Genomic DNA, 25,122 nt, shown 5'->3' with positions numbered 1-25,122 from the left:
CGCTTGTCTTGAGCTCAGCCTCTGCCCAAGCCCCAGACCTCCTGCTCCCTGCAAGAACTGAGGCTTTGGCCTGTCCACTTGAAAGATTTACCTGATCTGGAGTGGGCCGGTCATCGTCCAGCGGGAAGTCTCTGGGGCTGGGCGGCACCTGAGGCACAGGCCCCACCCCTGTGTCCGGCACAACGTCCGCAGTGCCCGCAGTGCCCGGCGCGCCCACAGGGAGGCGCCGCTGCCCGGCCGCTCTGGCCCGCCCGGCTCGCTAGTGAGGCCGTGTGGGCGGGGCCGGAAGTGCGGCTCGAGGAGAGCAGGAAAGTGTGGGCAGAAGAGCTTAATTCGCCTCCGGCCGGAGGAGAGGCTGAGACTAGTGTTGGGCTGCAGCTACGGTGGGCTGCCATGAAGCGGGACGTCCGCATCCTGCTGCTGGGCGAGGGTAGGCGCGGGGGCCGGGGCTGGGCGGGAATCGGGGTCGGGCCGGTCTTATGGGGGCGCCGCGACCTTGGTCTTGCCCTGACCGCGCTATCCCGCGCAGCCCAGGTGGGGAAGACGTCTCTGATCATGTCGCTGGTGGGCGAGGAGTTCCCTGAAGAGGTGAGGATGGTCGTGCAGAGGAGGGGACTGAGGCCCCAGGGAGTACCTCCCTCTGTCCCTGGGCCACCCTTACGCCAATATGCTTCAGGTCCCGCCCCGGGCAGAAGAGATCACCATTCCTGCGGACGTCACCCCAGAGAAGGTGCCCACTCACATCGTAGATTCCTCAGGTAGAGCCCCTCCTCCACTCGCCCCACCCGACTCCACCCCAGGGTTCTGCCCGGAAGCTGCATTTTGGGCAGAAGGTCTCGCAGTGCCATCTCTTCTTCCGTCCAGAAGCCGAGCAGACGGTGGAGGAGCTCCAGGACGAGATCCACAAGGTACAGTGTGTTCTGGGGGCTCAGGAAGAGGGTTCCAGGAAAGCAAGAAGGGATTGGTTCAGGGCCCAGGCCCTGGTGGGCTGCTGCCTAGGCCTGATGGGCTTGTCTCTCCGAGGGATTGGATTAAGGTGCTCAGGGTGTCTGCAGCCTAATTCTTCCATGATTTCTCAGTATGGAGTTGGGGAGGAAAGGGACCATGCCTCTCCTACCCACATTCGCTTTTTCAGCAGATATTGGGGGACAGATGTCATTGTCCTTCAAAGTGATTCCTTAAGCAGTTTTGTCCCCAGCCACCTACCCCCCACTTTGTAGTGCAATCCATTGTCCTGGGTGTTTGAGCTGTGGTGCTGTGACCAGGGCTGCAGGCCGAACAGCCCTTTGTTTGTCTCCTGTCAGGAGGACATGCATTTGGGTCAAGATCCTGTTAGGAAGTTGCCCCTATAGCCTTGCCTTCTCCCTGTGCAGCTTCTGTGCCGTAGGGGTGCCACTGGGCAAGGACTGAGGCCACAGCTCCTGAGGAACAGTCTTCTTGTTGTCATTACTCCTTGTGTTGTCCTTGTCACCTTTTCTGCCCATAGTGACACAGGAGTGAAGGGCCAAGGCCAAAGCGGAGTGCCAAGTTTAGGGGGTGGCTGTGTCCGCCCTGAGCCCTTCAGGGGACTCACTGACCCAAGTTGCAGCACTGGGGCCTGGAAACGAGCAGGAAGGGCTTGTCTGAGTTTAGCACAGCAGCCCCCCAGTCCCAGTGACAGGGTCAGGGAGCACTGGCTGAGGAGTACCGGTAAAGGATGGCTCCCTCTGTCCCTGGGCCTCTGATCCGTGCCCTGTCCCGCCTGTGAGTGCTGGGGCAGCATGGACAGTGAGTCTCTGGTCATGCTGTACCATGTATGCTTCCCCACAGGCAAACGTGGTATGTGTGGTGTACGACGTGTCTGAGGAGGCCACCATCGAGAAGGTGAGCAAGAGAGTGCCTGTTTGTTTTGAGTCCCTCCTGCTATCACCCACCTTGGTCATCGGCCTGTCCTCCACATGGACCCCAGGTGGATGCCCAGCGGATGCTGGCTCTGGGGTGACTTACACCCATGGCCAGCCCCATCTCTAACGAGTGCTTCAGGGAACCTCCCGGAGCCACCCTGGGTGCTGGGGAGCTTGTGGTCAGGACCCCACAGCTTCCCCATCAAGCCCCCTGTGATGCTATTTCCCTGCAGACAGTGTGGACAGTCACGAGTCTAAACCACTTACACTTACAGAAGGGGCTGTTGACCTCAGGTCCCTTGGGGGTGTTTGGGAACTGCTAGGGTCAGGTGAAGCCACACCTGTCAGCTGCACACTCCACCTGTTCCCAGTGGCTGGGACTTTGGCCTTCAGTAGGCCTAGCCTGCCCCCCATCTCCCTTGGGCTAGGCACACGTTCCATCTGGGAGCTGTCTGGGCAGCCTCTCGCTTCATGCCAGGCCTTGCCTTTCAGATTCGAACCAAATGGATCCCACTGGTGAATGGAGGGACTGAGAAGGGGCCCAGGTAATGGGGAGAGCCCAGGGGGACCATTCTCCTCTAGCTGTCTTGTCCCTGATGACCATGGGCCTCTCCCCAGAGTCCCCATCATCCTGGTGGGCAACAAGTCAGACCTGCGGCCAGGGAGCTCCATGGAGGCTGTTCTGCCCATCATGAGCCAGTTCCCTGAGATCGAGACCTGTGTGGAGGTGAGTAGGCACGCATGGCAGGGCCAGGTAGGGGGAACGGGTGGAGAAGAGAAGGGGCAGGGCCAGGACCTTGGGTCAGGCAAGCTGTTTTGTTGAGGGCATCCTTAGGGAGGGGGCTGCTGATTACCTGTGCCTACGTCTTTGTGGGGACCCGTTTGAATTCCCTGGCATCGGGCACCTCTCTGAGTCTGTCCTGGTGGCTCCCAGTGCTCAGCCAAGAACTTGAGAAACATCTCAGAGCTGTTCTACTATGCACAAAAGGCCGTGCTGCACCCCACAGCTCCCCTCTATGACCCTGAGACCAAGCAGGTGAGCAGCTGGCGTGGGTGGGGTGGCTAGCAGGGGGGAGTAGGGGCACGTGCTGAGCTGCCTGTCCCCACAGCTCAGGCCTGCGTGCACGCAGGCCCTCACGCGCATCTTCAGGCTGTCAGACCAGGATGTGGACCAGGCACTCAGTGATGAGGAGCTCAACGCATTCCAGGTGGGGCCCCATTCCCCTCTTGGTGGGGCCCATCCTTCTTGGGCTCCATCCGGGCTCCATGTTATTAATGACCAGGCCAAGCAGTCAATGGTGCATCTGGCTAACAGCAACTTTTTCTCGGAGGCAGAAAACCTGTTTCGGGCATCCCCTGGCCCCACAGGCCCTGGAAGATGTAAAGATGGTGGTGCGCAAGCACGTGGCAGGAGGTGTGCGGGATGACCGGCTGACACTGGATGGTGAGGCCTGACCCCCTCTCTGTCCCCTGGTTTGGGGAATGGCTCAGCCAATACCCAGTGCTTCCTTCTCTGCACCTTTCTGAACAGGCTTCCTCTTCCTGAACATGCTTTTCATCCAGCGCGGCCGCCACGAGACCACGTGGACCATCCTTCGGCGCTTTGGCTACAGTGACACTCTCGAGCTGTCCACCGACTACCTCTTCCCCCCGTGAGTGGTGGGTGGGGCTCCCAGGGTCTGATGGTGCCGGGGTGGGGTGGGAGCCCTTGCTCAGGCAGAGGATGGCTGTGGAGGAGCACCCTGCTGTGGGCAGGTAGACTGGGACTTGTGCTGAGCAGGCGGCCCCAGCCACATCTCGGCCTGCTTTCTGCTGTGGTGCTCAGCCAAGGGAGAGGGTGCAGGAGCCTCGGGGGCGCAGTGTGGCTCGCAGGGAGGGTCCAGCTGTGCAGACAGGAGGTGTGCTGAGCACGGGGGAACCCATGGCAACCCCACAGGCTCCATGTGCCCGCTGGCTGCAGCACCGAGCTCAACCACTTTGGCTACCAGTTTGTGCAGAGAGTGTTTGAGAAGCATGACCAGGTGAGGGCGCAGTCACCCTGCTCTGCTCCTGTCCTGCTTTCCTCTCCTGGCTCCCAGCCAGCGTCACCATGCCCCTCTGCCTGCAGGACCATGACGGTGCCCTCTCCCTGGTGGAGCTGCAGGAGCTGTTCAGTGTGTTTCCAGCCGCCCCCTGGGGCCCTCAGCTCCTGCGAGAGGTCCGAACTGAAGCAGGCCGGTTGACCCTGCATGGGTACCTCTGCCAGTGGACGTAAGTGCAGCCCCCTCTGCCCCCACCCACCAAACAGTGCCGCCTCCTCACGATGCTCCTGTTCCCTCCCTCGTGCTCCAGCCTGGTGACTTACCTAGATGTCCAGCACTGCCTGGAGCATCTTGGCTACCTGGGCTACCCCACCCTCTGCAAGCAGGACTCCCAGGCCCATGCCATCACAGGTGGGTGCCCACTCTCACAGTGGCCTGGCCCAGCTCCTTTCTGGCAGCTCCTCACTCTCGTTTGTCTCCTCCATCCTCCCACAGTCACTCGTGAGAAGAGGCTGGACCAGGAGAAGGGACAGACACAAAGGAATGTCCTCCTGTGCAAGGTGGTAGGGGCCCGCAGAGTGGGCAAGTCTGCCTTCCTACAGGCCTTCCTTGGCCATGGCCTCGGGGTGAGCATCATACCGGGTGAGGGGACCTCAGTGGGGGTAAGCGCTCTGGGGAGCATCAGGGCCAGCAGGCTTCAGGTACCTCTCTCCTCAGCATCAGGACGCCGAGGAGTACCACAAGGTGCCTGCCAGCTATGCCATTGACACAGTGCAGGTCAACGGGCAGGAGAAATACCTGATAGTGAGTGTTGGGGTTGGGGAGGCCCCTGTGATAGGCCCAGATGCACTCAGGCACTGCCGTCCCAATGTGGCCTGGGGAACTAAGCCCCCTGCCTCCCCGTGAGGCTACTCTCTGTCTAGCTGTGTGAGGTAGATGCAGATAGCCTGCTGTCCACCTCACCTGATGCTGCCTGTGACGTCGCCTGTTTGATGTTTGATGGTAGTGACCACCGGTCCTTTGCAATCTGCACCAGTGTCTACAAGGCAAGCCCCCACCTATCAGGGTCCTGTGTACAGCATGGCTGTGGGTGGGGGTCCTCCAGCACCCTTACCATGCCTGCCCCAGGACTGCCTCACGTGACCACTCCCCTTGCAGCGCCATTATATGGATGGGCAAACCCCCTGCCTCTTCGTCTCCTCGAAGGCTGACTTGGCTGAAGGTGTCTCACCGCCTGGCCTTTCTCCAGCCGAGTTCTGCCGCAGGCACCGGTTGCCTGCCCCGACCCCATTCTCCTGTGCCGGCCCAGGAGAGCCCAGCACAGCCATCTTCACCCAGCTTGCTACCATGGCCACCTTCCCGTGGGTATCAGTGTCAAAGTCACAGTCCCTGTGGTGGGAGAGCATCAGGATTGGAGTTGGGTGCAGGGTGCGCCTTGGTCTGGTGCTGATGCCCTGCAGGCCCTTTGGGGCTCGGTCTCACCAGCTGCCCCTGGTCTGGGAGTGCTGCTGTGTTTGATACTGACAAGTTGCTGCTCTCTGGAGCTCTGTGACTGCAGGAGAAGGGGGCTGAGGGAGGTACAACAGCAAGCATCTGGGCGGCACCCGGAAGGTGTCTCTAGCCAGCCTCTCTCTCCTGCAGGTACCTGGTCCATGGGGAGCTGCATACCACCTCCTTCTGGCTCCGGGTGACATTGGGGGCTGTTGGGGCTGCTGTTGCTGCTGTCCTCAGCTTCTCACTCTACAGGGTCCTGGTGAGGAGCCGATGAGGCCCCGGTGCCCTGCATTCTGATCTCAGGGTACTGGGGTGTTGTCCGGCCACCCACTTAGTGGAGCTTCCTTCTGTCTAAACTTTGCTCCTGAGGGCAGCCTGCCCACTGCCCCAAGGATGGGCCCCAGGTCCTGCCAGCCTGGGTCCTACCCAGCATCACCCGCCTTTGTGGGCATTGTCTGAGACACTGGGTATGGGTGAGAGAGCCTGTGATCCCAGACCTGAATTCTCAGGGCTCCGCCCTTTCCTGGTCCCAAGCACCAGTGGGAATGAAGGACCGAGGGCAGATCTTTGGGCCAAAGGCAGGAAGTGAAGGGAAGAAAGTGGCCGGATCACTGTGCTGCTTCCTCTCCCCACCATTGGAAGACTGGTCCGGGGGGCTGCACCTCTCTCATGGAAGATGAGTTTTGGTTTTCTGATTAAAATTCAGTATCTTTTTCACCTTGGACTCGACTTTCTGAAGGTGGCTTTTGTTGGATATGTCCTTTGTCTTGGTGTGGCCTAGAAACTTCACTGCTGACCCTCCCGTGCTTCCCCTCGGAGCCTGAGACCTCACACAAGCCCACATGAGGTTGTTGTGTCTCAGCTGCAGTGTGAGTCCCCAAACTTTTTACACAGAGGGCCAGTTCACTGTCCCTCAGACCGTTGGAGGGCCGCCACATACAGTGCTCCTCTCACTGACCACCAATGAAAGAGGTAGCCCTTCCGGAAGTGCAGTGGGGGGCCGGATAAATGGCCTCAGGGGGCTGCATGCGGCCCGCAGTTTGGGGACGCCTGCCGAGGTCCAGGCTTTCCTGAGGGAGCCTGATACCCAAGGTCCTCCTGGCCTGCCTCCTACCCAACCTCAGCATCCATCCCAGCAGCCTGCCTGAGCTGTGGGGAGGATCTGGGATTCTGAGTTGGGACTGGCTTGTGATAAAATGTCCTGCTTCTGGTGTGCAAAGTAGCTCCTGTTTTGGGGAAGCTGTTTTTCCTCACACTCAGACCAGAGGTCTCTGTCACTCACTGACTCTTAGTGAGGAGGGGGCCATACTTGGGATTATGTTTCAACACCTGTTCCAAATGCTTACTTGGCCAGTGTTCTGTGGCCTGGAACAGAGAGCCCATGGCAGGACTAGGTAGAAGAACCTGCTACCCAGAAAGGTACCCCTCAGACGGCTCCTTCTATACCAGGGTCTCGTCCAGAGACCTGGAGTGCTGTTCCATGGAGTTGGGGCTGCTACCTGTTCTGTAGGGATGTTCGAGGCCTGGCCTAGAAGGATCTGGGGGTCAGACTCTATTTTGTATTTTTTTTTAGAGAGATGAGAAGCATTGACTTGTAGTTGTGTCACTTTAGTTGTTCACTGATTGCTTCTTATACTGCCTTGATGGGGTGGGGGGACAACACAATTGAACCAGTGATCCCTTGCTCAAGCCAGCAACCTTGGGATCATGTCCATGATCCCGCACTCAAGCCAGTGATTTCAAGCCGTTGAACCTGGGACTTGGGTGTTCTAGGCTGAGGCTGTATCCACTGCACCACCACTGGTTAGGCTGGGGTCAAACTTGAAGTTGTACCTTCATCATTCCACCATCCTCCCGGCTGCTGAGGTGCAGTTCTGGCTTGTTGGGCCTCTATCCTGAGGCCCAGCTGCGAGGACTGTTAACTCATGGCGTTGGGGTTTTGAGTGCCCCTTGAAGGGGTTGTGGTTACACATGGCTGGTTTGTAATCTCAGTGCTGGAGGGGTCTTATCTGCTCTCCCCAGGAAACACGGCCCCTTCCTGTCTATCTGTAGCCTTGTTTGGGGGATCTGCCCAATATCCACATGTGTGCCTTGGCTCCCCAGTACCCTACTGGGGCTGGAGGCTCCCTTGTCACCGTCAAACATAATGGCTGCAGGAGCCCTGACAGACCTCCAGCTCAGGTGTGTGCTGGGAATTGGTCTGGAAAGAGCATACAGGAACCTCCTTCAACTTTGGCTAATTGTCCTTTGGCCTTGGTGCCCATCGGTGGGTCCCTGGAGCCTTTTTGCTGCCCAACTGCGGTTGGACTAGCGTGTTTGGCAGGCAGGCGCGTTCAGTGAGCTCCGGCTTGGGGAATCACAGGCACTGGGGTGGTCTAGGTAGGCTTCCCGAAGGAGGTGACGTGGGCGCCGGGATCCCAACTCCGGGAGAAGAGGGGTGCGCAAGAGGAGCTTGGATGCCGCCTGTGGCTGTTTCCCAGCTGCTGTCCCCGTAGGAGGGGCAGCTGCAGCCTCGCAGCAGATGCTCTGCCAGGGCGGGGGTGGGTTTGGAGGAACCCGCATACGGTGAGCAAACAAGGGGCACCCGGGCGCTGGCCCGGCTGTCCCTATCCGAGAGCGCGTCCGCGTGCAGGGAACGCGCGTGTTCCGGCCACGCGTGTGGCGGAGGCGAGCGGCTCGGTGACGCGGCGCCAGGCGGAGCGCACGGGCCGGGGCGGAGCGGAGTCTTCCGCAGAGCAGCCCCTCCCGGCTACGGCCGTAGACCCCGGCCCCCGGCCCGGCCCAGCTCTATGGACAGGAGCTCGCTGCTACAGCTTATCCAGGAGCAGGTGCGTTGGGGAGAGGGGCCCCGGTCCTCCACCGTTGGGCTGGGCTGGGGAAACGTAGCTCGCAGAGTCCCAGCCCAGCCCCCGCCCATGTCCACTCCCCAAACCCTTTCCTGCACGACCTTGGCCCGCTGCCCGAGACCCCAGGAGAGGGCAAGCCAGCCGAGGGAGCCTGGCGAGGGGCAGGCAGGAGGGTGACTGTCCTCAGATCTTAGCCCTACTCCTCCAGGATGGGCAGGGCCGAAATGAGGTGGAGAGAACCCTGCACACTTGGGACCCTGGCACCGGTTCCCTGGCAGATCCTGGGACTATGTGGGCACAGGGATCTAGCCCAAGGGTATTGGGAGACTGTCTCTTCCAGCTGGCCTGGCCCAGCCCTTTGGTCTGTGGGCCCAGTCCACCCTCAGGCTTTGGCCAGTGACCCCCACCCCCACCCCACTCCAGCAGCTGGACCCTGAGAACACAGGCTTCATCGGTGCGGACACCTTCACTGGCTTGGTGCACAGCCATGAGCTACCCCTGGATCCAGCCAAGCTGGACATGCTGGTGGCCCTGGCCCAGAGCAATGAGCGGGGCCAGGTCTGCTACCAGGAGCTGGTGGACCTGGTCAGTGCTACAGTGGGTGGGCTGCAGGGGTGGGGCCCAGGCCTTGGCCAGGATAGTGCCCTGGCTGAAGTTGGGTGGGCTAAAAGGACAATTAGCCTAAGTTAGAGGAGGCTCCTGCATGCTCTTTCCAGACCCCCTTCCCTTACCTTCCCACTGGGGCAGGGCCTCAGACCCTGTGAGAAGCTGGGTGGGCCAGGTGGGCATGGAGGTCAGGGGGTAGTACGATGTCCCATGTTGAGGCCCCAACCCCCCCAGATCAGCAGCAAGCGCTCAAGCAGCTTTAAGCGGGCCATCGCCAATGGACAGCGGGCACTGCCCCGGGATGGTCTGCTAGACGACCCGGGCCTGGGCGTCTATAAGCGGTTTGTGCGCTACGTGGCCTATGAGATCTTGCCCCGAGAGGTGGATCGCCACTGGTACTTCTACCGGCACCGAAGCTGCCCACCCCCTGTGTTTATGGCCTCAGTCACCCTGGCCCAGGTGAGCCTGCCCACCTATGTGCCACCCACCTCCCTGGCCTGGCCCAGTCCTAACGCCCTTCTCTCCTAGATCATTGTGTTCCTGTGCTACGGGGCCCGCCTCAACAAGTGGGTACTGCAGACCTACCACCCAGAATACATGAAGAGCCCCCTTGTATACCACCCTGGCCACCGAGCGCGGGCCTGGCGCTTCCTCACCTACATGTTCATGCACGTCGGGTGAGGGCCCACTTCCGGCACTTCGGACTTAAGTGGCTGTGGTCGTGGCCCTGATGGCTGACCCCATCCCTCATACCCATTTGCCCCCACATGGCCAGGCTGGAGCAGCTGGGGTTCAACGCACTCCTACAGCTGATGATTGGGGTGCCCCTGGAGATGGTGCACGGCCTGCTCCGCATCAGCCTGCTCTACCTGGCAGGCGTGCTGGCAGGTGAGGCGGGAGCGTAGCCCCTCGCCCCCTCCCTGCCAGGCTGTACCCTCACAGCTGTCCCTTGCTTCACACAGGCTCCCTGACCGTCTCCATCACTGACATGCGGGCCCCTGTGGTGGGGGGCTCTGGTGGAGTCTACGCCCTGTGCTCCGCACACCTGGCTAATGTCGTCATGGTAATGGAATAGCCTGGGTGGGTGTGGGAGGGGCTCACAAAGCTTGCCTCACGGCCTGTCTCGTGCCCCATTAGAACTGGGCTGGGATGAGGTGTCCCTACAAGCTGCTGAGAATGGTGCTGGCTCTGGTGTGCAGTAAGTAGGGGCGAAGGGGGCCGGAGGGGGGTACTGAGCTCACAGCCAGGCCGCCTCCCATGTGCCAACTCCCTCTGCAGTGAGCTCCGAGGTGGGCCGGGCTGTGTGGCTGCGCTTCTCCCCGCCACTGCCAGCCTCGGGCCCACAGCCTAGCTTCATGGCGCACCTGGCGGGCGCAGTGGTGGGGGTCAGCATGGGCCTGACCATCCTGCGCAGCTACGAGGAGCGCCTTCGGGACCAGTGCGGCTGGTGGGTGGTGCTGCTTGCTTACGGCACCTTCCTGCTTTTCGCCATCTTCTGGAACATCTTCGCCTATGACCTGCTGGGTGCCCACGTCCCCCCACCACCATGAGGGGCTCCTGGGGCCACATGGGCTAGGGTGTGGCCTGCATGTCCGCCTTCTGTGAATGTACATCTCAAGGCTGCTGCTTCTGTGAGGGCAGGAGGACCCTGTGGCCTACTAAGTCCAGGCCAAGCCTTACACCAGCCCTGGCCCCCCTCCCAGGCCTGGGGTGGGGGAATTAGGACTGCTGGGCCAGGCTGGGAGGTGGAGGTCCCAAGGGTGGCCCCAAAGGAGACCCTACCCTGGCCTCCCCCCAAGACTTGCAGTCTGAGCCTTTTTGGAGAATAAATAAATATTTTACACAGCACGAGGCAGCTGTCCTGGGGCTCTGGGGCCTGGTCCAGCCTCCCCCCACTCACTGAGCAGACTTCCAGGGCTCTTCCCTCCACGTGGGCAGACTAGATTCCCCCTTGCTGCTCTGCACCTGTAGATGTATCTGTGTGGGAGGCGGGAGCCCCAGGGCAGTGGCTGTGGTCCTCGTGGTCAGGAGTGAGTTCAGCAAACATTTACTGAGCATCTACAGACACACAGTGGGTGAGCAGGCCACAGCCAAGTTCAGTGGCTGGCCTGGTATCCTCACGTGTGGCTGGGTTAGGGCTGAGGTCAGAGAGCAGGTTGGGGCACAGCTTCTGCCCCACAGCCCATATGCATAGTTCTGTCTCCACATGGTGAGTGGTCCACGACCCTAAAGCACTGCCTAGGGATGCGCGCAGGGAGCATGGGGCCCAGGGCACTGGCCACTCTGCCTTTCAGAACAGCTCTGCACGTTCCACCCTGACCAGAGGTCCAGGTGCCCTCCTAGCCCGCCAACCGTCCCCTTACCTCGGCTCAGAGCTGTGGTACGCCCCTGCACTTGGCCCAGGTACAGTAGGTAGTACCTGACAATACACTGCAGGGCTGGCAGGCCAGGTACTGCCGTCACTGCCTCATCGCTCACGAAGGCTGCCCCCTCAGGAGCTCCAACAGCCGGGACCGCTGGGGAAGTGAAAGGCCAGCACTCTGACCTTGCCAGTGTCAGAATAACCTCAGTGTGGGCTGCCATTCCCAGTGAACCTCCGTGTCATGGACGTGGCCGTCAGTTCGCATCACAAAAACACTAAAAGGTCCTGCCTGCGACCTGCCCAAGTGACCAGCTTTCCCCACTAACCTGAGGCCGGAGCCAAAAGTGGCTCTTCTGTAGCGGAGTTGGGTTAGGTGGAGCGGTCACTGGTGGTGGAACTCGACAGGGGCGCTCGCCCCACAAAAGGAGGACCCACCCCACAAGGAAACCCGCCCCATAGCGTCAGCCGTAAGGGACCTCCCCCAAGAGGAAGCCTCAACACCAGGAGGCGGGCCCAACCGCCGAGGTTCCGCCCCCCAAAGTGGAAGCCCCTCACTGCGAACTTCCACGCCAGCAGCCGCTCCAGCTCGTCTTGTATCACATGCTTCTCCGCTCGGCCCTTGAGGGCCGCGGGCAAATCCCCTCCGTACCTGGGGAAGAACGGTGACGGGAGTCTGGACAGCGAGGGTTGCCCGCCCTACCGACGCCCCCACCGCCCTGTCATTGGGCCAGGGTTTCCAGTCGTCCCTTGGGGCTCTTGCGAGCCCACAGCACCTCCCCGTGGCGCGCCAGGACGGCGGCCCAGCAGTTCGGACCCTCTCGTCCCAACAGCCCGTGAGCGGCCACAACGTTCATGCGCTGGGCGGGGCTTCAGATGGGAGGGAGCGGCTGCGGGGCGTGGGCGGGGCCGGCTTCTGAAAGGACGACTCCCACCCCGGCATGAGGGGCGGAGCAGCCTGGGGCAGCCCCGGGAACTTCTCCAGACTTCCGACGTAGCGGCTTTGAGTTGCTCCAGCCGAGAGCTCTCAGCCCCGCCCCCGCAGAGCGTCGGGCGCACGCGTGGCCCCGCCCACCCTCCCCTATCGGTCCGTCCAGCTCACTCCGCCCCACGCGGCCGGAAGTTCCGGTGGCGGGTCGCTGGACCGGGCCCGAGCGGATCCGGGGCTCGGGCTGCGGGCTCGGGCTGTGGGCTTAGGCGGGCCGGGGGCGGAGTTTGGGAGCGGAGCCCAGACCGTGCCGCGCGGCGCAATGAAAGGCAAGGAGGAGAAGGAGGGCTGCGCGAGGCTGGGCGCCGCTGGCGGAAGCCCGGAGAAAAGCCCGAGCGCGCAGGAGCTCAAGGAGCAGGGCAACCGGCTTTTCGTGGGCCGCAAGTACCCAGAGGCGGCGGCCTGCTACGGTCGTGCCATCGTAAGTGCACCCGTGCCCGGGGAGGGGATCGTCGTCCGGGCCAGTAGAGGGGGTGGAGCCTGCCCGACCGTCCTCATCGGTTCTTTGGAGGGTCTTGGCTCTGACGGGGGAGGGGCGCTTGGGCTCTGGGGGCTCAATGATCTGGTTCCAGAGGTGCCCAGGCCACTATTTTTGAAGCCAGGGCTGGTTGTCGGAGAACTATGGCGGGTGGGAGCTTCAGGGCGCTTGAGACTAGCAGGGCCAGATTCTAGGCCTAAAGCTGGGGATCTTCACAGTTCTGGGTAACATGTCTTTACAAACGTACTGGAGTCAAGAGGGCTAAGGCAGGTCTCAGGGCCAGGACACCACCCTTCACTCATTCTCACAGCTCAGAGGTTTTGAAGCTGTAAAACCTCTAGTATTTTGATTCCAAACACTGATTCCCAATCCAGGACAGGGCCTGGGACAGAGCAGGCAGGCAGAGATCACTCCCGCATGCTGACTGGCCTGCCTTGGTTCCCAGACCCGGAACCCGCTGGTGGCAGTGTATTATACAAACCGGGCACTGTGCTACCTGAAGATGCAGCAGCACGAGCAGGCCCTGGCTGACTGCCGGCGCGCCCTGGAGCTGGATGGGCAGTCTGTGAAGGCACACTTCTTCCTGGGGCAATGCCAACTGGAGATGGAGAGCTATGATGAGGCAATCGCCAACCTGCAGCGAGGTTGGTTATGGGGGTACCTGGGACCAGGTGGGTGGACTGGCCAGAGGGTGACCTGAAGCCTCTGTTCCCCCAGCCTACAATCTGGCTAAGGAGCAACGGCTCAACTTTGGGGATGACATCCCCAGCGCTCTGCGCATCGCCAAGAAAAAGCGCTGGAATAGCATCGAGGAGCGGCGTATCCACCAGGAGAACGAGCTGCACTCCTACCTCACACGACTCATTGTGGCCGAGCGTGAGAGGTGGGCTGTGGTGGCAGACTCCAGGAAGTCTCTCTCCCCTAAACAAGTCACCACATTAAGTCATTAACACAAGTGTTTATTGAAGGCCAATGAATAAGAGATGGAGGGGAACAAGGCCTGAACAAGCCTAAGGTGGGGGTGGAGTCTGACCTTTCCTGGCCAGACCTGTCTCTGACCAGCTCCTGGTCAACCTCCAGGGAGCTTGAAGAGTGTCAGCGGAACCATGAGGGTGATGAGGACGATGGTCACATCCGGGCCCAGCAGGCCTGCATCGAGGCCAAGCACGTGAGGGTGCCCTGGCCCATGTGTGGGTCTGTGTGTTTGTGTGCATGTGACATTAGAGTGCCCCTAACTTCTGTTGGGTCTGTGTGTTTCTGTGTCTCGGGAAGGGAGAAGGGATGTCTAGTCCACACATGGCTGATTGGTTCTTTGCAGGACAAGTACTTAGCAGACATGGATGAGCTCTTCTCCCAGGTGGATGAGAAGAGAAAGGTGAGTTGTGTTTTTTGGGGCCTGTAGGTAGTAGGAACTGGAGTATTGTTTCTTTCCTGATCCCTGACCTGACCCTGTGTGATGCAGAAGCGAGACATCCCTGACTATCTGTGTGGCAAAATCAGCTTTGAACTGATGCGGGAGCCATGTATCACACCTAGTGGCATCACCTATGACCGCAAGGACATTGAGGAGCACCTGCAGGTGAGGGCTCATGGGCACTGGGGGCAGGGTCCTGGCCTACCAAGCACCTTCTGACCCTGTTGTCACTGCAGCGTGTGGGCCACTTTGATCCTGTGACCCGGAGCCCTCTGACCCAGGAGCAGCTCATCCCCAACCTCGCCATGAAAGAGGTCATCGATGCATTTATCTCTGAGAATGGCTGGGTAGAGGACTACTGAGGCAGAGTGAATGAGAGGGCCACTTGCCCCACCTTGCCTGGCACCGTGGCCGAGGAGGTCCTTGGGGCAGTAGCCCCCAGTCCCTGTACATAGTTTGTGTCCCTGGATCCCTGTTTTGGTGTCCCCATCCCAACTTCCATCAGTTCTGCTGGTAGGCCATGAGCCCTCCCACTCCTTCCCCATCCCTTTCTGGGCCGGAAACAGCAGGCTAGGGTGGTTTGGGCTGAGGCTGCTGCTGCCACCACTGTCTCTGTAATAAAACCTGTGAGCAGTAGAGGGGTGTGTGCTGGTGTGTGACTGGGCTCGCCAGCTGCCCGCTCTGGCTAGCTGAGGAAGGTGGAGATGAAAACACTGGTGTCAAGGTTGAGTGTGGCATGCCACCATCGGTCAGGGAAATACAGAACCTGGATTGAGTGGGGCACAGGGATTAGTGGGGGCCCTTTGGTCAGCCCAGCCCAACCCCTTCCTACCAGCCACTGACCTCACCAGCCTGGACGGTGCACTCCAAGGGCCGTTCAGATGGTGTCAGGGCCAGATAGGTGTCCTGGAGCCAGGCCAGAGTGGTCTTGTTGGGGTGGAACTCAGGTGTCTTCTCAGGGGGATACAGGAACCAGCGCTGGGGGCAGAAACAGCAGGATCACTCTTTGTGTTGTGCTCGGTGAGCCCCAAGTCTCAACCACCACCTTTTACTGACCTTGCGTCCATAGATCACTTCTGAGAACCCAGGTCCATGCCAGTGGAAGGGCACCCCAGAGCCGGTTCCTGTAGGGTCAGTTATAAGCAGCTAGTGGCTGACCCAATTTGCACTCCACACCCCCCAGGTCCCCCCCTGATCCTGCAAGGCACCCACCTGCAATCCCAAAGCTGTAAGCAGGAGTGGTACCCAGCAGAACAAATGGGGGTGGGGTGTAGTGCTGAAAGAGTGATGCCCATTCAGTGAAGTTGTTGTCCCCAAAAAAGTACAGGGTATCTGCCGGCAGAGAACACAGGAGGGTGCGGGGATCCTGGCATCCGGGCATTCCCAAGTGCCCCCTCCCCACCGCACTGCTGCCAGCCCAGGTGCTCACCATTGCCCAGGGAGGTGGGGTCTTGTGGGTGCAGCAGCTGCTCCACATACTCCTGGAAGAGGAGATCCACTGAAGGAAGAGGATGGGTCAGGACTGGATGGATGATGCCTCTAGGACAAGGGTCGGGAACCTTTTTGGCTGATAGAGCCATGAACGCCACATATTTTAAAATAATTCCATGAGAGTCATACTACCCATGTATGTTAAGCGTTACCAATAAAAATTTGGTGTTGTCCCGGAGGACAGCTGTGATTGGCTCCAGCCACCCACAACCGGGAACATGAGCGGTAGGAAATGAATGGATTGTAATACATGAGAATGTTTTATATATATATATATTTTTTATATTTTTAACATTTTTTTTTTATTAAAGATCTGTCTGCGAGCCAGATGCAGCCATCAAGAGCCACATCTGGCTTGCGAGCCATAGGTTCCCGACCCCTGCTCTAGGATGCTGGCAAGTGAGGGGGGCTGTGAGGTGGGGCAGCTCACCTTTCTGGTAGGAGTAGGTGTTGGCAGTGCTCAGCCTTACCACGTTATCCCCAAAGGACGCCAGCAGTTTTTCGCGGGAGCACAAAGCCCGGAACCTCTGCGGGAGGGTGGGGAAAGGACTTAAGGGCCCGGCCCCTCGCAGTGGGGAGAACTGGCCAGAGAGGGGCAAGCACTTACTGAATTGTCTGTGAGTCCCTGCAGAATGACAGGTCTGGAGAAGGCGTAGCTGGAAGGAAGGACAGAGTTATAATCGGGTCTGACCCGCCCCCTGCCCCCATAGGCTCGCTGGAGGTCATGGGGTCCCGGTGCGTGGCAGGCAGACACGGGTGGGGGGCGTGATGTCGGTGCAGGGTGACAGATCCTGGGAGGGGTTTTGGGCGTTGGATGTGTGGCGGTGTGGAAGGATGCACCTACTGCTGAACAAACTCGGCGTAGCTGAGGTCGGCCCGGCGCTCCACTGTGCAGTGCTCCTCTTCCGCCACGGCCGCCGGCACCCCAGGTCCCCACCATTGCCTGTGGGCACAGCCGGTCAGCGACCCGGGCTGCCCCCCACACTGCACCCCCTCCCTGGTCGCCTGGCACCGCTCACCACCCTCCGTCGCTGTCTCCTATGGGGTCTCGCCGGGCAGAAGCCACCAGCAGCCAGAGAACTAGCAGTAATAGAGGAAGCATTCCCACCGCCATGAGCCCGCCGCCACAAGGCACGACGGGAATCCCGTCGTTGTGGCAACAGCCCCGGCGCTGGGACGGCTCCCGGAAGCGGGCGCCTTTGGCCCGCCCCAAGGGGGCGGGATTTCCGAAAAGCGAAGACTAGGACTGCTAGTAACTTGCCAGTGCCCTTGGAGACACTGCCACCCGCCCACCAGAATCGACCTACGAGATGACAGGGCAGCTTGCGGCGCGACTGACCGAGTGACAGGCAGCCTCAGACTGTGGCTCAACTTCATTTATTTGGTTCAAAAGCTCCAGCTTCCTCCCTCTCCCAGCCGTGCGAGTGGGTCAGGAGTACTCGCACAGGTGGCCACAGCCAGCAGGGCAATGGGAGCTGCCCTCCAGCCACTTCATGATGTGCTGCAAGTGGCCTCCGTGACTGCAGCCCTGGCACCACACGAACAAACCCTTGACCACGTGGTGGCAGACGGCACACATGCTTGCGCAGCGGTGGCACCTGTCACAGACCCAGCCCCGGCTGCTCATGGGCCTCTTGCAGTGGCTGCAGTTTACATGGAGGGTAGTGGAGGCCTGGTTGAGACAGCTGATAGCACGACTGGTGCTGAGCTTGACCACCTGGTTGGACACGTTCCAGAGGCAGAAGCGCTGCAGCAGGTCAATGTAAGACGTGTACCAGTGCTCCTGTGGTGCAGGGAGGGAGGAGGGAGGCCCGGGTCTTGGGCACGCTGAGGGGTTTCACCCCAGCATGCTGGGTGCAAGCACAGGCAAGTGTGCGGGAAGACCTTCCCCCGCCCGCTCACCAACCTGGGTCTGCTCGTCGATCTCCTTGCGCACGCGCTCACCCAGCACAATGAGGACGGATACGGCCATCTGCACGTCGCCCTGCTCAGCGTAAAAGCGTAGCATGTCGCACACCAGGGCACTGAAGAAGTCGGATGGCAGGCGGCTGTCGTAGAGTGCGTGTGAGACAGAGATGAGCGAGAAGGAGGAGTCCACGGGTGCCAGGGAGGCCACATCTGCCTCACTGCCGCTCACGTGGGGAGAGTCGGCCTTGTCCTGTAGGTTCTCAGGGCCTGGCGGCGTGTCCACGATTTCATGGCGCAGCGGGAAGGCTTCCTGGGGCAGCACATACTCGGGCTCCTCCGCTGCGAGGCACGGGCATGGAAGGCACGGTCTGAGCCGCTGGCTCCGCCTCCCAGCACTGCTCTCCCAGCCCCAACTCACTGTGTGCGTGTTCTGGATCCAGCAGGTACAACTCGTCTTCCTCGCCCTCTGCGTCACCCAGCAGGTAGTCAGCAGGCACATCACTGCCCTCGGTCTCCTCATTATCTGCCCACGAAGGAGGGATTTTTACTGCTGGCTTGCTTTGGGATGCCCCAGCCCCACTTCCAACAATGTCCTGTGCTGCCCTCCAGCCTACCCTCATTGGTGATGAGTGTGGCTGAGGAGTCAAGCAGCACCGTGTCACTCCGTGCGTCACCCTTGCTGCGGTCCAGGCGGGTCTCACTGCCCAGTCCTTGGGCCATATCCTTCAGGTTGAAACTAAGGGCAGGGAGGGTGGATAGGTGGGTAGGCTCCTGCAGTCTCACCCGCTGAGAAAGCCACCACCAGGAATCTACCTGTTCATGAGTGGCAGGCCACAGGAGCTGCCCTTGCCCACACTGTGGTTGAGATTGGTAGTGGGCACCAGGCCAGGGCTACAGTAGATGATCCGTAGCATGGTCCATGTCTGTGCTACCTAGGGGTGGACACCAGTCACTCATGGGGTCCTGAGTCCTGTGTGCCCCATGCAGGAAGCCCCGCCTGCCTGGATGGAACCACAAACTCTCAGTGTACAGCTGCTCCAGGGTCCCAATATCCTGGCCCATTCCAGGTAGGGAAACTGAGGCCCACAGGAAAGACAAAAAATCCCAGCCCCCATCCTGCAGGGCACAGAAAGAAGCAGTTGTGGGAGGTAGTGTGGAAATGAGCCCGGAGTCCCAGGGAGATGATGAGAAAGGCAGTGTGGACCTCTACAGGGCCAGGCACCTTAGAAGTCCAAAGCAAGAATGAGACAGAAAAAGGGGCTTAAGTTCCAGGATACCCAACACCTGTATCCCCAGGATGGCACTGGTGTTTGCCCTGCTCTGGGGCCCTGAGCACCCTCAGTTATTGGGGCGAGTGAGAGTCAGTGCACTGAACTCAGGGAAGGGTCTGGGTGCAGTACTTCAGGGAGTGCTAACCTTTCCTCAAGGTCATGACCCCTGGGCCCCCCTCAGCCCAGCCCCACCTACCTGGTTTCGGCCAAGTTCCCGGGCCACTTTTGAATTATGGTCACAGAGCTCGGCCAGAGGCCGGCCAGCCAAGGCATAACGCTCAGCGGTGTCAACAAACCAGCTCATGCTGCCACTACCAGGCTCCATCTCAAAGACGCTGAGGGCACTGGAGGCGAGCCCTGCGAAGGGCTCAGCGGGGTCCAGCTTGCGCTTGAAGAAGATGGGGTGGCGCCGATCCCCAGCATAGGGCTTGCGCCCTGACTCAGTGGCCACAAGGCTCTCCTTGGCAGCAAAGGCCAGGTCCCCAAAGAGACCGTAGCAGAGGCCCTCAGGATTGGCACGCTCAACGGGCTGGCTGGCGTCACGGAACAGGTGCTGACACAGTGTGCTGTCTTTGGAGCCAGAGAGCAGGAAAGAGGGGTCATGTGGATGGCGCCAGGCGATGCCTGTTGTGACATCGCGGTGCTCCTCAAACATGGCTGCTGGCACAAAGGGCCTGCGCACATCCCACACGTAGATGTTGTGGTCCACCATCATGGAGCACGTAGCCAGGTGGTGGCGGCACTCGGGCCGCCACTTGACTCTGGCCACTGAAGCAATGGTTTGCACGCAGTGTACCTCCTTGGCACGTTGTGTGGTCATGTCCCAGACCTTCACCATCTTGTCACGCCCACCTGTGGCCAGCCAGCCCCTACGGAAGGCCCATGAAGCCCTCAGTTTCCTTTCCTGGGGTAGCAGAATTCCCCACTCTCTGTCTCATAAGACTTGAGGCAGTGAGAGAGCCCTTCCGTGAGCACCAACCATCCCACCCTGCTGCCCCCACCTCAAGGCCACTCCATACCTGTCCTCAGGGTGCCAGTCACAGCAGAAGACAGGCCCATTGTGGGCTGTGAACATCCTTTCACAACGATCAGGCCGCCTTATGTCCCAGAGCTGCACATTGCCATTCTCAAATGTGGAGGCAAAGGTGAAGTAGTCCCGGATGCTGAACTGGACATCCCGTACACTCTCAGACTGGCCTATGGACAGGATGTCAATGGAAAGAGAGGTGAGGGGGACAGGTCGCAGGGGACTCCAGAAGGGAGAGTGGCAAAGAGGGGAGCCATCAGAGTGGCTGTGGACCCTCCCAAGTAGACAGGGAGAGGTGAGGCCTCGCAGACACAATGCCTGGGCTGGGAAGCAGGTCACCCAAGCATCAGGTAGTTTCTGACGTACTCCTGGACCTCGCTTTGCTCTGGATTCTTTCTCTGATGTCAATCCTTATGCAAAGCTACGGCCCGGCTTCAGGCCTGGGTATCAGAGCCCTGGGTAGACAGGAGCCTCACTAGGCTGCCTATCCACACTCTCCAAGGAGTTCGGAGGCCCCTGAAGGAGGCCCAGATGAGGGTACCCCAGCCTATGCCCAGTCCCTCCACCTTGAGCTGGAGCTCCAGATCAATTCCAGAAGACTGGAGTCTTTGAGGATCCATGTCCACGCCCCAAAACTGCCACACTTAGAGCCTTTGAGGGCAGTGTCCAGCTTCACTCCAGCACAGGTAGCTCAGGGTCTGTCTTCAGAGACTCCCACCCTCACTTTTCCAAGGCCTTTATCCTGTGCTTCACTTGGTTTCACTGAGGTGGACAAGGGAGAACTGGCTCAAAAACACTGGGCCTGCCTGACCAGGCGGTGGCGCGGTGGATAGAGCGTAAGACTGGGATGCAGAGGACCCAGGTTCGAGACCACAAGGTTGCCAATTTGAACGCGGGCTCATCTGGTTTGAGCAGAGCTCACCAGCTTGGACCCAAGGTTGCTCGCTCGAACAAGGGGTTACTCGCTCTGCTGTAGCCCCACAGTCAAGGCACATATGACAAAGCAATCAATGAACAACTAAGGTGCCGCAACGAGAAACTAATGATTGATGCTTCTCATCTCTCTCCATTCCTGTCTGTCTGTCCCTATCTATCCCTCTCTCTGACTCTCTCTCTGTCTCTGTAAATAAAAAAAATACAAAAAAAAAATTTTTTTTAAATAAAAAAAACAGAAGCACCCATCTGCTTCTCCAACCCTCCCCCTCTCCTTCCTCTCTGTCTCTCTCCTCCCCTCCCACAGCCAAGGCTCCATTGGAGTAAAGTTGGCCTTGGCGCTGAGGATGGCTCTGTGGCCTCTGCCTCAGGTGCTAGAATGGCTCTGGTTGTGACAGAGCAACGCCCCAGATGGGCAGAGCATCGCCCCCTGGTGGGCATGCCGGGTGGATCCCGGTCGGGTGCGTGCGGGAGTCTGTCTAACTGCCTCCCTGTTTCCAACTTCAGAAAAATACAAAAAAAACCCCAAACAGGCCCTGGCCGGTTGGCTCAGTGGTAGAGCATCGGCCTGGCGTGCAGAAGTCCTGGGTTTGATTCCCGGCCAGGGCACACAGGAGAAGCGCCCATCTGCTTCTCCACCCCTCTCCCTCTCCTTCCTCTCTGTCTCTCTCTTCCCCTCCAGCAGCCGAGGCTCCATTGGAGCAAAGATGGCCCGGGCGCTGGGGATGGCTCCTTGGCCTCTGCCCCAGGCGCTAGAGTGGCTCTGGTCACAACAGAGCGATGCCCCGGATGGGCAGAGCATCGCCCCCTGGTGGGCAGAGCGTTGCCCTTGGTGGGCATGCCGGTGGATCCCGGTCGGGCGCATGCGGGAGTCTGTCTGACTGTCTCTCCCAGTTTCCAGCTTCAGAAAAATACAAACAACAACAACAACAACAAAAACCCCAAACAAACAACAACAAAAAAACACTGGGCCTGCTGGGAAAAGAACCATGGGGGGACTAGACAGTGCACCCCATCTCCTCTGCAAACCTGGGCTGAGGACCCTGGAGGTCCCGGTGGACTTCTTGCAACGAGACAGCCTTGAGCTCTGAGGCATGAAAAGAGGAGGCAGCGAAACTATCACCTGCTCAGCCACCCAGGTTGGTTGTGGGCCTGCTCAGTCTCTGCCTTCTTCCTCATCCCATACCCAGCTTTGAATCCTGCTGGCCCTTCAGTGCATCAGAGCTGCAGCCACACTCCAGCTACTCCCCACACTTCAACTAAGCCTGCCCCATCCCTCCCCTGATCACCTGCGTCCTCCAGGAAGCGCTCTGGGAGCATATCTGAAGGGCTTTGGTGCACGCAGTACTTCTTAACCTGCCTAGATAGTCCAGACACCTATAATGACGCACATCTGCCCATCCCACTTCCGAGGGCCTCACCTGAAAAGGTGCTGACAGAGTCCTTCCTGCGGAGGTCGAAGCACTTCATGAAGCCATCCTGGGAGCCACTGAGCAGCACGTGGGCCTCAGAGGGGTGGAAGCAGACTTTGTTCACCGTGCGCTTATGCTCTGTGAACAACTGGTCCTGCTTGTTGCGGGATGGTCGGCCCAGATTCCATGTGACTACCACACCGTTGGTGGCTGCTGTGGCCAGCAGGTTCTCATCCATCTGGTGCCAGACAACATCAGCGCAGCTTAGGTTGAGTGAAGGCTTGCGGCCCACACGCAGGTTCAGCTTCTCCACAAACTGCTCCTCTTCAATAGCATAGATCTTGAAAATGCTGCGGCCTGCCACGACCACCTGGGCCGCATCACGGCACACGCTGATGGCATTGGCTGGTGCATCCAGATGGCAGTGCATAGTATGTCCCGTCAGTGCGCTGCCACCCAGGGCTGTAGTCACGCGGGACATCTTCTCCATGGCTGCACAGGTAGTGGAGACAGGAGGTCAGTGAAGATGGCTGCCCTGGTCACCCTAAGAGGAGGGGCCCTGTCGGTTCAAACCTTTCACCTTAGTTGCATCCCCCAAAGCTGCTTAGACCTGGGCTAGTCAGTCTTAGTGAGCCAGTCCAGGGCAGTCCACCATTAGTCAGTCAGTCTGACAGGCATGTTCCATCGCCCTAGGTGGGCAGTCAGAAGGTGCCATAGCTTCTACACAGCTGGCTACCGGGGGTGCAGTGTAGGGTTCACCTAGGACTGCTCCCAAGACCAGCTACCCTGCAGCTGGTCAGTCCCATGTCTGACTTGTGGGGAAGACCCTACCTGGTCAGTCCCAGCCCAGGCCACCTTTCCATCCCCTCAACAATCAGATCTCAGCGGTCAGTGGTCATCAGTCAGCCAATCCCGACAGAGAAGTGAGGTGGTTACCACCATCCACACAGACAGCTCTGGGGCCTTCCGGGACGGAGCTGAAGGGCTAGAGGGGGGCCCGAAGGACAGAGGTGCGGAGGGCCCAGAGGGACTTCAAGACCGAGCCGTTTAAGGAGCCTGAGGGGTCTGGCGGGAGGAGAGTCAGGAAATGCCGGCGGCTCGGAGGTTGTCGTGGTTGGGGGAGCGGAGGCAGCGGGAACAGATCAGAGGAACCGAAGAAGTTTCCTCCGCGAGCACCCGAACCATTTAGTAAAATTGCCCGGTCGGCCGGAATTGACGCACCGGAAATAACCTCTTTCCCGCCCCTCGTCGGAAGTGGTCCGTATATTGTCGGCCCCCCACCGGGAACGGGCTTCCACACCACAAAAGTTCCGGATCTGCCTGAGCTGTGGTGGCGCAGTGGGTAAAGCGTCGACCCGGAAATGCTGAGGTCGCCGGTTCGAAACCCTGGGCTTGCCTGGTCAAGGCACATATGGGAGTTGATGCTTCCAGCTCCTCCCCCTTCTCTCTCTCTGTTTCTCTCTCTCCCTTTCTCTCTCCTCTCTAAAAAAAAAAAAGTTCCGGATCAGTGACCAGCGCCGATAGAGGCGGAGGTTTGGCCCAGGCCTGAGGTAGAGGGTCTCCCCAGATTTCACTTCATGGGTTGGTCTTTTTTTTTTTAATCTACAATATTTATTACCAGAGCTCATTTTCCTCTAATGGTCCGTCAGCAAGTCCATGAGTCCCTAAACGAGGTCCGAGTCCCTCCAATCGTTTCCGCCTCCTTCCTCATCTCCCCTGAACCCCAGGTTAAGTAGGTTTTTCTAAAGGCTTTCCTGGGCTCCTGTTTCTAGTGATCCGAACCCCGCACAACAGCCAGGTACCACTCTTTGGACTAAAGTGCCCCGTAGTTCCCCACCACTTCGTGGAAATCCCAAATCCCTGGCCTCTTCCTTTCCCGGCGTACCTCCAGCCACAGCAGTTTCCATTCCTCCTTCCAGCCCGCCAAGCTCTTTCCTGTCTCGCCGCCACCTGTACTAGGCCCCTTCCTCTCCAGAACGCGTCTTCTTCCCACACCTGAGGGTGCCATTCCCAGAGGCCTTCTCTGGCCACTTCATCTAACATGGCCTCTCCAAGCACTTTCAATGCCACTTGTCACAACCCGTTTCTGTTTACTGGTCATTGTCTGTTGCTTACGAATATGTGCTCCACCAGGCAGGGATCATGTCTGTCTTGGTCTCCATAAATTTCCAGTGCCTGACCACCTGTACACACAACCCAGTTCAAGTGACCCTCTCTGAGCCTCCCTCTCTCCTGAGTGTGAGTTCTGGTCTGTCCTTGCTGCACTGTATGATCTTTTAGGATATCCCTGCCCCTCTCTTAACCTCATTTACCCTGTACATGAAACAGGATTCATTCTTGCCCTTCTGAAGGTATTTTGGAAGGACTATTGGGTGTAATGACTTTAGTACCTGCCATCTCCACCTCCTTCCTCATCTACCCTAATCCCCAGAAATAGTTTTTACTAAGTGGTTTGGGTGCTCGCAGCAGAAGAGGCTTCTTTGGTTACTCTGGCTCTGTTCCTGCTCCCTCTGTCCCCCCACCCCCACCGCAACCCTTAAAAGGAGAGCTTAGGGACCTTCTCTTTTGGTCAGTGCTGGGTTTCCAGTCTGGCACCTTGGCACCAAGCCTCTACATGTTTATTGAAAGAAGCAACAAGTTTGATGAGTTGAAAGGTTCACAAGAATCCAGAGACTTGAACCCCTTAGGCAGATACACCTTCCCCACCATGGTCTGATGACCTAACAACTCAGACACGTGTTTTTACAACTTTTTTTTTTAATATATATTTTTATAAACAGGTCACATGATAAAATAGCACAAGAAACACTTACCAAATATAAGGTTATATCTTCCGCATATACAGGAGAATGAGATCATTATGTACAATAAGAAAATGATTTTAGGGATTGGTTGGGTTTTCCTCTCTCCCCTTATTTTTTCTTTCTAAAGTTGTTGGAAATGTCACAGCTTCAGTTACATTAATACTTTGGACAATTGGACAGCTGCCAC

At 59.0% G+C, this 25,122-nt stretch overlaps 5 protein-coding genes across 12 annotated transcripts; 3 read left to right on the top strand and 2 right to left on the bottom strand.

The window, feature by feature from the left end:
- The first annotated feature begins 269 nt into the window (after positions 1-269).
- Positions 270-6,122, top strand: RHOT2 (ras homolog family member T2). 4 transcript variants are annotated; one of them, XM_066383025.1, is made up of 19 exons: positions 271-430; positions 530-588; positions 677-758; positions 865-908; positions 1,810-1,863; positions 2,376-2,428; positions 2,502-2,610; positions 2,818-2,919; positions 2,993-3,091; positions 3,219-3,327; positions 3,415-3,535; positions 3,820-3,904; positions 3,991-4,133; positions 4,215-4,315; positions 4,400-4,530; positions 4,622-4,708; positions 4,828-4,950; positions 5,063-5,265; positions 5,546-6,122. In XM_066383025.1, the coding sequence occupies exons 1-19, from the start codon at positions 394-396 to the stop codon at positions 5,670-5,672; spliced, it is 1,869 nt and encodes a 622-aa protein (XP_066239122.1). In that variant the 5' UTR covers positions 271-393; the 3' UTR covers positions 5,673-6,122. The 4 variants fall into 4 exon arrangements, with proteins under 4 accessions (XP_066239121.1, XP_066239122.1, XP_066239119.1 ...); XM_066383022.1 differs by having other exon boundaries at positions 283-430; positions 868-908; XM_066383023.1 differs by having other exon boundaries at positions 297-430; positions 535-588.
- A 1,969-nt stretch (positions 6,123-8,091) lies between these two features.
- Positions 8,092-10,689, top strand: RHBDL1 (rhomboid like 1). Of its 2 annotated transcripts, none has more exons than XM_066383027.1 (8): positions 8,092-8,226; positions 8,671-8,829; positions 9,085-9,309; positions 9,379-9,527; positions 9,626-9,738; positions 9,813-9,913; positions 9,988-10,048; positions 10,129-10,689. In XM_066383027.1, exons 1-8 carry the CDS (start codon positions 8,188-8,190, stop codon positions 10,398-10,400), a joined length of 1,119 nt encoding a protein of 372 aa, XP_066239124.1. In that variant the 5' UTR covers positions 8,092-8,187; the 3' UTR covers positions 10,401-10,689. The 2 variants fall into 2 exon arrangements, with proteins under 2 accessions (XP_066239124.1, XP_066239123.1); XM_066383026.1 differs by having other exon boundaries at positions 8,668-8,829; positions 10,129-10,688.
- A 1,630-nt stretch (positions 10,690-12,319) lies between these two features.
- On the top strand, positions 12,320-14,725 carry STUB1 (STIP1 homology and U-box containing protein 1). Its single transcript, XM_066383028.1, has 7 exons — positions 12,320-12,618; positions 13,121-13,319; positions 13,393-13,558; positions 13,756-13,843; positions 13,994-14,050; positions 14,138-14,254; positions 14,326-14,725. Exons 1-7 carry the CDS (start codon positions 12,460-12,462, stop codon positions 14,449-14,451), a joined length of 912 nt encoding a protein of 303 aa, XP_066239125.1. The 5' UTR covers positions 12,320-12,459; the 3' UTR covers positions 14,452-14,725.
- JMJD8 (jumonji domain containing 8) lies at positions 14,604-16,763 on the bottom strand. The gene is made up of 9 exons (XM_066383030.1): positions 16,600-16,763; positions 16,425-16,523; positions 16,188-16,236; positions 16,011-16,107; positions 15,519-15,587; positions 15,302-15,421; positions 15,146-15,213; positions 14,933-15,067; positions 14,604-14,855 (listed from the first exon to the last, which is right to left on the bottom strand). The coding sequence occupies exons 1-9, from the start codon at positions 16,692-16,694 to the stop codon at positions 14,775-14,777; spliced, it is 813 nt and encodes a 270-aa protein (XP_066239127.1). The 5' UTR covers positions 16,695-16,763; the 3' UTR covers positions 14,604-14,774.
- A 100-nt stretch (positions 16,764-16,863) lies between these two features.
- Positions 16,864-23,322, bottom strand: WDR24 (WD repeat domain 24). Of its 4 annotated transcripts, none has more exons than XM_066383019.1 (9): positions 22,963-23,322; positions 22,141-22,623; positions 19,779-19,956; positions 18,956-19,628; positions 18,302-18,420; positions 18,103-18,224; positions 17,907-18,011; positions 17,487-17,827; positions 16,864-17,363 (listed from the first exon to the last, which is right to left on the bottom strand). In XM_066383019.1, the coding sequence occupies exons 2-9, from the start codon at positions 22,619-22,621 to the stop codon at positions 17,010-17,012; spliced, it is 2,373 nt and encodes a 790-aa protein (XP_066239116.1). In that variant the 5' UTR covers positions 22,622-22,623; positions 22,963-23,322; the 3' UTR covers positions 16,864-17,009. The 4 variants fall into 4 exon arrangements, with proteins under 4 accessions (XP_066239116.1, XP_066239117.1, XP_066239115.1 ...); XM_066383020.1 differs by having other exon boundaries at positions 22,141-22,675; positions 23,068-23,322; XM_066383018.1 differs by having other exon boundaries at positions 23,068-23,322.
- Between the last annotated feature and the right edge of the window lie 1,800 nt (positions 23,323-25,122).

The sequence above is a fragment of the Saccopteryx leptura genome, chromosome 4, assembly GCF_036850995.1.
Source record: "Saccopteryx leptura isolate mSacLep1 chromosome 4, mSacLep1_pri_phased_curated, whole genome shotgun sequence".
NCBI classification, from domain to species: domain Eukaryota; kingdom Metazoa; phylum Chordata; class Mammalia; order Chiroptera; family Emballonuridae; genus Saccopteryx; species Saccopteryx leptura.
The sequence above is the reverse complement of the archived record's forward strand: the minus strand, read 5'-3'. Positions and strand labels throughout refer to the sequence as shown.